The sequence below is a fragment of the Lathyrus oleraceus genome, chromosome 7 (assembly GCF_024323335.1).
Source record: "Lathyrus oleraceus cultivar Zhongwan6 chromosome 7, CAAS_Psat_ZW6_1.0, whole genome shotgun sequence".
NCBI lineage: Eukaryota > Viridiplantae > Streptophyta > Magnoliopsida > Fabales > Fabaceae > Lathyrus > Lathyrus oleraceus.
In genome coordinates this window covers 243144645-243156678 of record NC_066585.1, presented here as the reverse complement: position 1 = coordinate 243156678, position 12034 = coordinate 243144645, and the positions used below count along the sequence as shown (strand labels likewise).

Sequence of the window (12034 nt, the reverse complement as noted above, 5' to 3'; positions counted from 1 at the left end):
CATCTAAAATAAAACTATTAACAAAAGTTTCAAAACTATTAGTATAATTTTAAATATTAATCTTCAATCAAAATAAATATTTTTAGTGTTTGATAACTAGACTGACGGCCCATTCCGTCCATTTTTTTTTGGTGAGTTTTATGTGAAACGGAATTAAGACGGATAATCGGATACAAAATTTTAATCCAATACATTATTTTTTAACAGTTCGGCAATCATTTTCAAAAAAAAAATTAATATATTATACCATATATTAATTCTTGTATCAATAACTTCTTTTTTTTATATAAGGTGTTGATCATGATCAGTGATCACAACAAAGAGAAAAGAAAAATGAAAAGAGAGTGTCATCCATTGTTAAGAGGTGTGAGAGATAATGACAAATACAAACATGGTTTTTCTGTAGCTGAGATGGATTCACTCACAAGCATATGTGAAGCTGTGTTTCCTTCCTTGCCAATGGATGATGATGAGTCAAGCAACGATATCAAGTCTTTCTTCAACCTCTCGGCTTCTCAGTATCCATTCCCTCACGAGGTACAGTTTCTTGATTTATCCTCATTGTTGAATACTTGAATTCATGTATATTATTGCACTATGATTCTGAATTATGAATGAAATAGGTTGCTGAGGTGTTGGGAAAGAGGGCTTTAACAGAAGCAGTTATATTGATTAGAGTGATTCTATGGCTTCTATGGACAAGATTGGGGACTTTTTCTATTTGCGGTTTTCTCTGTGTTAGTAAGAAATGGCCATTTATCAACAATTTCTCAAGCTTGTCTTTGGATCAAAGAGAAAAGATTGTGCAGAGGTGTCTCAAGCTTAGGTTCTTAACTCCTATAAGACTCGCATTTGTGTATATCAAAGTCCTATGCCTCTTCAGTGTCTTCTCTCGGGTATAATCGATTTTGTCTTTATAATTGATTTTCATTTGAAGATAGAATTTGAAACTTTTGACTCTGGAATTAATCTTTAGACTAGAACTTATATTAATGTGTTTAACTATAAATTATTTTCTACTCGATTTATGTAAAAATCAATTTTACTGAATCAATTCATTTAAAATCAACTTTTGTCGCACTCAGACATATGATATGATTGTGATGTTTCGGTACATGAAAATTGAACTTTTCTGAAACATAGTAAGCTTAGAGAGTGAAAGACTTGCAGGTTGATGAAAATGGTGATAATCCAGCATGGAAAGCCATTGGATATGAGGTATCATCATCTGATGAGGAAATGAGCAATCTCTGCGACAAAAATAGGCCTTTAGGAAAGGGAGTTATAGAAACCATGCATGAACATGACACAACTCTTCAACAATCACTATCTAACAAAGGTCTCAATGTTACATTTGATTCCAAAAACAACATCCTGAAAATCAAATGTGATGCAGTAATAGTTGGTTCTGGCTGTGGAGGAGGAGTAGCAGCTTCTGTTCTTTCAAAAGCTGGTCACCGAGTCATTGTTCTAGAGAAAGGAAACTACTTTGTTCCTAAAGATTATTCATCGCTCGAAGGTCCTTCAATGGATCAACAATACGAATGTGGAGGCATGTTAGCTTCTGCTGATTCAAGAATGATTATTTTAGCAGGTTCAACTGTTGGTGGCGGTTCAGCAGTTAATTGGTCAGCTTGTATAAAAACACCAAGAGAAGTGTTGAAAGAATGGTCAAGGGAACACAAACTTTCACTCTTTGAAAGCTTTGAGTATCTATCTGCAATGGAAACTGTGTGCGAGAGAATTGGCGTGAACGAAAATTGTACGCGAGAGGGGTTTCAAAATCAAGTACTGAGAAAAGGTTGTCAAAATCTTGGCTTAAAAGTTGATTATGTTCCAAGAAACTCGTCCGGGAATCATTATTGCGGTTCGTGTGGCTATGGTTGTAGAAAAGGCGAGAAACAAGGGACTCAAGTTACATGGCTTGTAGAGGCTGTTGAAAACGGTGCAGTGATAATAACAGGATGCAAAGCTGAGAGGTTTTTGTTTGAAAGTAATAACAGGAATGGAAGCATAAGAAAGAAAAAATGTTTGGGAGTTTCGACGAAGATTTTAAACAGTAGAGTCACAATGAAGCTAGAGATTGAGGCCAAGGTGACAGTTTCGGCAGGAGGGGCAATTATGACACCTCCATTGATGATTTCTAGTGGTTTAAAGAATAGAAATATTGGTAGAAATCTTCATCTTCACCCTGTGTTAATGACTTGGGGATACTTTCCAGAATCAAATTCAAATCTCAAAGGTAAAAAAAAATTTAGATTATAGTTGGTGTGTTTTTTAGCAATGCAATTGTTGCGAAGTAATCACCAACTTTGTTGATGACTAATCTCCGAACCTGGTTAACCACGCGTAGTAGAGTCCTCCTCCACCCCACCCTCTGAACACAAAGATCGAACTTAAGACCTTCTTTAAGCTCTATTTGCGAATTGGTTTTTGGAGGGAAGGGTTTTTGAGGACTGTGTCTATATTTTGTTACGTATTTTGATCCTGTGATTTGTAACAGGTAAAGTCTATGAAGGAGGAATAATCACATCTGTCCATAAAGTACAATCGTCAAGTAATGATTCAAATTCAGATACAAGGGCAATAATCGAAACACCATTACTAGGACCAGCATCATTTGCAACACTATGTCCATGGGAATCAGGCCATGACTTCAAACAAAGGATGCTAAAGTATCCAAGAACATCACATTTAATAACAATAATAAGAGACAAAGCAAGTGGACAAGTAACAAGAGAAGGAAGAATAAGCTACAAACTGAATTCAACAGACAAAGCGAATATGCGAAATGGTTTACAACAAGCAGTGAGGATTCTAATAGCGGCCGGAGCAGTTGAGGTAGGAACACACAGAAGTGATGGACAGAGACTCAAGTGTAATGAGAATACTAGTGGGAAGGAAATTGAAAAGTTTATAGATAGTGTTTGTCCTGTGGAAGGAGCATTGTCACCAGGTGAGAATTGGAATTTCTATACTTCTGCTCATCAAATGGGAAGTTGTAGAATGGGTGTGAATGAAAGGGAAGGTGGTGTTGATGAAAATGGTGAGAGTTGGGAAGCTGAAGGATTGTTTGTTTGTGATGCAAGTTTGCTTCCTAGTGCTGTTGGTGTTAATCCTATGATTACTATTCAGTCAACTGCTTATTGTATCTCAAATAGAATTGTTGATTATCTTGGAAAGGGTACTCAACTATCATAAATCTGTTAGATTTTGATTTTGTAATTTGTATTTGATTCTATTCTTATATATAATTCTTGTTATGTACTTATTTGTGATATTAAAAATGAATTGTTATATAATTCTTGTTATGTACTTACTGTAATCTCATTTTTTATTCCCTTTATCTTTTTTATTTGCATTTTTTTATGTTTTAAAATGAATATTATTTTAGGATTCCAATACAGTATTTATTATTTTTTTTACTATTATATTTTTATTTATTAATTTTCGTTCTTTTTAATTATTTAATTAATTATAATAAATAAAAATATTTTAATAAATGATATTAATTTTATTATTAAATTTAACAAATCTAATATTTTTTTAAATTTAAAAACCGTGCAGAACTCAAATAAAACACTTAATATAAGATTATTATAAAATTGAAGGGATTATATCAAATTAAAGACTACAAAAGATATTTATTTTGTTGAGTTCTGTCTCTTTCATGAAATCTCGGTTTAGTTGAACAAAGGAAAGAATTGCACCTACCATTTTTAGCTTTTCAATTTTATATTTGTACGTTTTAAATATGTTTTTTATATTTCTTTTCTTTCTAATTCATAGCCACCTTATAAAATTAGTGGGTGCTTTTCTAAATAAATGGCCCTACAAATGTGAAAATTACTTCCACCGTTTTTATTTATATTTCGCTTTGATGAAAAAATTATATTAAATTATGAGTTATTTAACAATATTGATAAATTATTAATTTTATTTTTTCTATTATTATGTTTTTGACTATTTTTTATTCTATTTTCTACTTATTCTTTTAATTTATCTTCTCAATTTTAATATAAAACAATTTTATAAAATATTTTATAATTTTTTTCATTCAGCATTATATTTCTTGATATCCGTAAAAATGTCAAAATAATTTATACTCCAAAAAGATTCAACTAATAAATTTATAGATATTCTATATCAAAACTAAATCCACATAATATTTTCAAAATAATATATATATATATATATATATATATATATATATATATATATATATATATATATATATATATATATATATATATATATATATATATATATATATAAGAGATTAATTACTATACACTGTCGGTGTAAAAAGTTTTACACCGTCGATTCATCACCATCATCCGTTTGTATTACTTTATAGATTTTTAAAATAAAAGTCAAACTTCTTTTAATATCCGACGTCTATGATTAATTGACGGTGTAAAATCATTTTACACTGTCAGTGTATTTCAATTAAACTCTATATATAATATGGTGTGTCAAATAAATATACATACATAAATATAAATATAATCCGATAAATATTCATATCAATAAATATTAATATAAAAGTAATTAATATAAGCTAAAATATATTAAAAATTAGTATGAATATTTTAATATAATATCTTTTGTTCCGCATGTGTAAATTTAATTGATCAAAAATATTTTCAAAAAAATATCATGAATGACCCAGTTTAAGTTAGTTTAATATATGTTATTAATTTATAAGTTTTAATAATTTATTCAAATTAATACATAAATATAGATAAATATTATTGTTAAATATTAAATCGTATATTAATAATTTATATTTATTTAATTCAAATAAATATATCAGTTTAGCTACTTCACTTATTTAATTTAATATATATTATATTATAAATATTTTGATATACCTATAAATTTAAATAAAAAAATATTTTGCTATTAAAATTAAATAATAATAATAATAAATAACTAATCCAAAATATTCTCAAAAAACATTGGAGATAAAATAACATGTGTATAAAACAACCATCATCTTCTTTTAATTTTCAAATTTTAATTTAAAAATAAGAATATCAACTGATCTTTTTTACTTTTGTTCACCTTTAGAACATTTTTCTTTTATTTTACCATTAAAATAAATTTTTAAAATTAATTTATAAGAAAAATTTAAAAATTTAAAAATAAACCTTGTACCTTTGACTTTTTCAAATTAGTTGAACCACAGACTTCTTTTCCATCTAATTTGTGAGTTATCAATCAAAATTTTCTTATAGAAAATAAATAATATCCCCAGCCATATTATTTAATGAATCCACGACTACAAAGTGTGGTATCTGAATTCTCTCAAGTTCTTTTCCTACCCAATCAAATAAATCAAATGAAAGAGATGCAAGATAAACAAAGTGTGGTTTCTAGAATTCTCTCAAGAGATGAAGGTAGATGAAAAAAAGTATTTATAGGATTCAATTCAAAAGTTAGTCTAGCTCAATAAAAAAAAATCCGTTTTTTGACATTTTGATTTTTGATTAATTTTGTTAGTTCAAATTTTCATTAAATTGGATACATGTCTAGGTAGGGCAGTTGCACAGAGTTAGTTATTTGGTATAACCTGCCTCCATGTTAAGTATTTCCTATGGTGGAAGGTATAATTAAGAAAGCCTAGAAAGTTAATTCGTGATGGAATATCCGCCTTCTAAATAATAAAATAATTCCATAAATAAGTTTTATTGTATAATAAAAAGAAGAAAATGACATATAGTTCCATAAATAATAAAATTTAATAGTTTTGAAAAACTTAAAATCCACAACCAAAAAATACAAAAATGGAGTAATAATAATACCAAACATACAATCAAGAAAATCCACAAGCATGAGATGAGATGGTAAAGGATGTTTTACTCTTTAATAAAAAGTTATGAGTATTAATTTGTCTTTGAATATGTAACAGTTAAATATTTTTAAGAAAGAAGTTTATCTATCTGGTTCAAGTAATTCACCAAACACACTCAAATTATTAATTACTTTCTTTCATTTTTCTCGACTTTCATTCTCCTACATTTATTTCACATAAATAATTAGATACATTCAAATAATTCATTTTTTAATAAAAATATATCCTATAGAAATCTTAGAAAAAGACCAAAACAAAAAACGACATATATACTTCTTATAATTTGTATCAATACTTTTTATATAAGGTGTTGATCATCATTGTTCACAAAAGACACAGAAAGATGAAAAGAGAGTGGCATCCATTGCTAAGAGGTGTGAGAGATAATAACAAATACAAACATGGCTTTTTTGTAGCAGAGATGGATTCACTTACAAGTATATGTGAAGTCGTGATTCCTTCGTTGCCAATGGATAATGATGAGTTAAGCAATGATGTCAAGTCTTTCTTCAAACTCTATGTTTCTCAGTATTTATTCCCTCACGAGATACACTTTTTTGATTTATCTTCATACTGCTGAGTACTTGAATTCATATATATTATTACACTATGATTCTGAATTTTGAATGCACTTGAATTCTGAGAGGGATATTATGTGTTTTTGAGAGTCACTTCATTGCCTAGTGTTGGTCGTGCATTGAAACCTCGAAAGTGTGAGAAGTGGCCTAAAGAGTTGCATTACCATCGTCTCTTTCAAATCTTCATGATGTCTTTCATGTGTCGCAACTTCAGAAGTATATTCCTGATTCGTCTCATGCGACCCAGTGGGATGATGTGCAAGTTAGAGATAACTTGACTGTTGAGGCATCACCTTTGCGGATTGAGGATTGTGAAGTGAAGCACTTGAGAGACAATGAGATTGTTTCGGTGAAGGTAGCGTGGGGAGGACCTTTGCGGATTTTTAACTTTCTTATTGAGTCATTACATCATTCTATGATCTATTGGTGTGTTTTGGATATTTTGGTGGGATTATAGAAGATGGAATAGAATTTATACTATTATTCAATATATTTTTAATTAAAATAAAATAGAGAGGATTGAATTAAATAGAAAATAAGGAAATAAAGGGGATTTGGGATAAGAAGTGAGATAATGAAGAATTTGGTGGGCAAGGTGAAGGAAAACATAAGGTGGGGGGAGAAAAATAAAAATATTAAAAGAATAGAAAAATATGGTTACTTTTAATAGAAAAAGAAGGAGAGGAGGAGGATAGAGGTTGTAGCAGAGAACGTGAGAAGCTGAAAAGGGGGGGTTTGAAAAGGGGAAGAACAAACACTGGGATTCATCCAAGAACATCATTTTTTTGCAAAAGTCATGTACCTTTTGAGAGTGGACCTTAAAGGGGTTTGTGCAAAACCCTTAGGTTGCTATTGTTGATTCAATGTTGTGGCTTGACAATGGCTATTTTTTTATGCGAATTTCGTATGATTGGATGCCATGATAAAATTAAAGATGTTGTAGTTCATATGTTTAGGTTATGTGTTAATGAAAAAGCAAGAAAAATTGATGATATAATGTTGAATTAATGATTGATGATGATAATTGATGTATTATGAGTGGTATATTGTATACAGATGGGTAGGTGTGATCATTCATGTTCAAAATGGATTTGGGATAGGTCTAGGTTGGAGAAATTGGGCTTAGGAGTGGATTCTCGTGAAAAATTTGTAGAAAAATGTTGCAGACTTATTTGATTTGAATCATAGGGTTACACTGTGAATTTTGATTTGAATGATATCCTCCTGGTGGCCTCTTCTTGACTTGATTTGAATCCCATATTACACTTGATTTGAATCATGAAGGCAAATTTTATTCAAAATATTGTTTTCATCATAGCTTGAGTTTCGTGACTCTGTTTGAGGCGTGGTTTAAAGTGTTGGGAAGCTAACGTGTAAGACTACGATATGGTAAGGGATTGTGAGGTTAAATATGTACATAAAAACCTGAATGTAATGTCTTCTTGTGGTGAGTCGAGTCAATATATTGTGATGAATTAGTCATCGGTGATGTACTGGTCGCATGTTATTAATTATTGTTGAGATAATTTATGGTGTTGCATGCTTATTGGTGACTTTATATGGTGTTGCTTATATACTGATGGTGTTGCATGTTTATTGGTGAGTCTATATGATGTTGCTTATATACTGATGGTGTTGCATGTTTATTGGTGAGTTTATATGGTGTTGCTTATATACTAATGAGTTATTTTATGGTGTTGTATAATGGTGAAACATATAGTTCAGATAATAAATATTGGTGATGGGTTAAATATTTCTTTGTGTGACATTTTTATGCATCATGTATATCGGAGTTAGGGAATAATTATGATTAGAGATTGGAATAAATCAGTAATATAAGTCAGATGTTCAAATATTGGTGATGGGACTAAATAGTAATATAACTCTGATGTCCAAATATTGGTGATGAGATTGTTCAGTAATATAACCATGACATCCAATTGGTGAGTAGGATTTGTACCACATGCATATGGTGATGAGGTGAAGAGCAGATTGCATATACATCTGCATTTGTAATTAGTGATGGATATATTTATAACTAGTGACGTATGTGATTGTATTTAGTGACGATTGTACTCGAGTTATGAACAGGTTGACGATTAGTGACAGAGGTGAATAATATAAATACATCGATATGTTGTTTATATTTATCCTTATCAATTTTATGCATCGTTAACATTTGTATAACATATTCTCACCCCTGTTTGTTTGTTGTGGTGTATCTGCTCCTCTAGAGTACATATACTCGAGTAGAGGAGTAACTTCTTTTAAGCTAGAGGATGATGTTGATACGCCATCAGTTACTTTATCATTTTAGGGTCTTTTAGTGGAGTAACTCTGATATGTAACATTGGGGACAAAATGTTCTATTTATGTTATATGCTTTGAATTAGTTCATTATCCTTTTGTGTTGAGACTTTCATGTCAAAATTTATGCTTTTATTTCGCTGCATTAATAGTCGTTGTGTTGTGTTACAAATTAGTGGTGAAGCAAGTGTAATACCCTATATGTTGAATTATTTTATCAAATGTCGAAACAGGGAATTAGGGTGTTACAGAGTCTCCCTCCACCCCACCCTTTAAACATAAAGATCGAATCTGAGACCATTTTTAAGGGTCTATTTGGGAGTTGCTTTCGGATGGGATGATTTTATAGGACTGCGTCTATATTTTGATTTTGTTATTTGTAACAGGTAAAGTCTATGAAGGGTGAATGATAACACATGTCCATAAAGTACAATCATCAAGTGATGATTCAAATTTAGTTACAAGAGAGATATTGAAACACCATTACTAGGACCAACATCATTTGCATCACAATGTCCACGGGAATCAGGCCATGACTTCAAACAAAGAATGCCAAACTATCCAAAAACATCTCATTTAATAAAAAATAATAAGAGACAAATCAAGAGGAAAAGTAACAAGAGAAGGAATAATAAGCTACAAATTGAATTCAACTGACAAATCGAATATGCCATATGGTTACAACAAGCAGTGAGGATTCTAATAGTTACTGGAGCAGTTGAATTAGGAACACACATAAATGATGGACAGAGAATCAAGTGTTGTAATGAGAATACTAATGATAAGGAAATTGAAAAGTTTATTGATAGTGTTTGTCATGTGGAAAGAGCATTGTCACCGGGTGAGAATTGGAATTTCTATACTTTTTCTCATCAAATGGGAAGTTGTAGAATGGGTGTGAATGAAAAGGAATAGGGTGTTGATGAAAATGGTGAGAGTTAGGAAGCTGACGGATTGTTTGTTTGCGATGCAAGTTTGCTTCCTAGTGATGTTGGTGTTAATCATATGATTATTATTCAATCATTTTCTTATTGTATCTCAAATAGAATTGTTGATTATCTTGGCAAGGGTACTCAACTATCATAAATTCGTTGATTTTTATTTTGAAATTTGTATTTGATTGTATTCTTATATGTAGTTCTTGTTATGTACTTATTTGTGTTTTTAAAAATGAATTGTTATATAATTTATAAAGATGGACTCAACCCAAACACTGAGACACGTCATAGTCACACACTCCGTAGAAGATAATCAAGTATTAGAGTTTTTAAGAAAGTGTTGAAAGAGTGAACACTATATGGAAACACCATGGTTAAAGCTTGAAAAGACATGAAGAAGAAGAAATGAAGTATATTGAATCACTTGGACATTAAAATAAGAGTTATATATATATATATATATATATATATATATATATATATATATATATATATATATATATATATATATATATATATATATATATATATATATATATATATATATATATATATATATATATATATATATATATATACATATATATATATATATATATATATATATATATATATATATATATATATATGGAGCTACACCATAACTAACATGTCCATGCAAGTAGAGTATTAATCATAACATAATGTTTTTAAATTAGGTTATGGTAGTTACAACTTATTCAACAACTAACTTAAATGACTTGTATATCAAGTTATCTATGGCCATCATGCACATCATACGATAAAAATCTCTCTAGCTTTAGAGAACCTGGATCATCTAATGCATTTTCATTTAACACCCTCCCATAAGCTTGACCATGATAGATATCGATCATCCCATGCTTGGACACAAACACTCTGAATTTTGATGGAGCTAGCACCTTTGTCAGAAAATATGCAACCTGCTCTTGAGTGGATATAGGCAACAACTTGAAGACATTCTTTTGGACCTTTTCTCGTACAAAGTGGCAGTCAATCTCTAAGTTCTTCGTTCTCTCATGGAACATGGGATTTGAAGCAATGTGAATGACACGTTGGGAATCACAATACAATACAAGTTGTTTGTCACATGTAACATCTAAATCCTTTAAGAGATACAAGATCCATTGTAATTCACATGTGGCTATTGATAGAGCTCGATACTCAGCCTCTGAAGATGATCTTGATATGGTTGGCTACTTCTTTGCTCTCCATGATATAAGTGAATTGCATAGGAAGAAAACGAAACCATTTATGGATCTTCTTGGGTCATAATTGTTGGTGTAAGCCCTAGAGGCCAATACTTTTGGTACTTGTATCGAATTATTTATTAATAATAAAAGGCATTTTTCTTTATTATGTTTGTTTAATAAAGTCCCTGGAATAGATAGTCTGTTTAATGTATCAAGTATGACTTAATCATGAGATCACATTAAACATAAGGACACTATTCTTAAAGTATTCGTAGTCAAGCTTTATTTGAAGTGGGATAACATTAAAGCATGAAGACTATTATGTTTGTAGACTGATGATCACGTCTCATGGATCATGGATAAAGAGTTATCAAGTCTTAAACATAGGTATGAACATTAAGAGTAATATTCATACTGGATTCACCTGCTATGAGAATACTATATAGAATGTTATGCAAAGTGTCATAAGTTATTCTCATGGTGATAATGGTGTATACCACTCTTCGACCTGAAACCACTATGGACCCTAGATGTAGAGTCGAGTGCTTTATTGCTGATCCAACATTGTCCGTAACTGGATAACCATAAAGACAGTTGATGGGTACTCCACGAAGCATGCTAAGGGACATGAGTGACCTAGATGGAATTTGCCCATCCTGCGTAACAGGATAAATGTCTATGGGCCCAATATTGAACTGGACAAGGATGACACGGTATATGCCTTGTGTTCAATATATACATAAGGGCAAAAGGGTAATTATACACATAATTATTATCACAGAAGGACTTGTCAAATCACATGACATTTTCGTGACTTGGGTAGCAGTGATGTGTTGCTAGATACCGCTCACTGTTTATTATGTTAAATGCGTGATTTAATATAATTGCCAACGTTGCGAAAACCTACAAGGTCACACACAAAGGACGGATTGATGAGAGATAGAGTAACTAAGGAACATCGTAAGGTACAGTGCACTGAAGTGGAATACGAAATATGGTAAGGTACCACACGCTTAAGTGATTTTGAGCATATTATAAGATATGGGCCAAAATACACTTAAGTGGGCTTTTTAGCTTGAAGCCCACACAAGTGGTTCTATAAATAGAACCCTTGGGTAGAAGCATTGTTACTCAGACTAACAC

General features: G+C 30.8%; 1 protein-coding gene across 1 annotated transcript; it reads left to right on the top strand.

The window, feature by feature from the left end:
* Positions 1–297: 297 nt before the first annotated feature.
* Positions 298–3315, top strand: LOC127106266 (long-chain-alcohol oxidase FAO1). The gene is made up of 4 exons (XM_051043569.1): positions 298–537; positions 624–896; positions 1171–2242; positions 2504–3315. Exons 1-4 carry the CDS (start codon positions 301–303, stop codon positions 3199–3201), a joined length of 2280 nt encoding a protein of 759 aa, XP_050899526.1. The 5' UTR covers positions 298–300; the 3' UTR covers positions 3202–3315.
* Positions 3316–12034: the final 8719 nt, after the last annotated feature.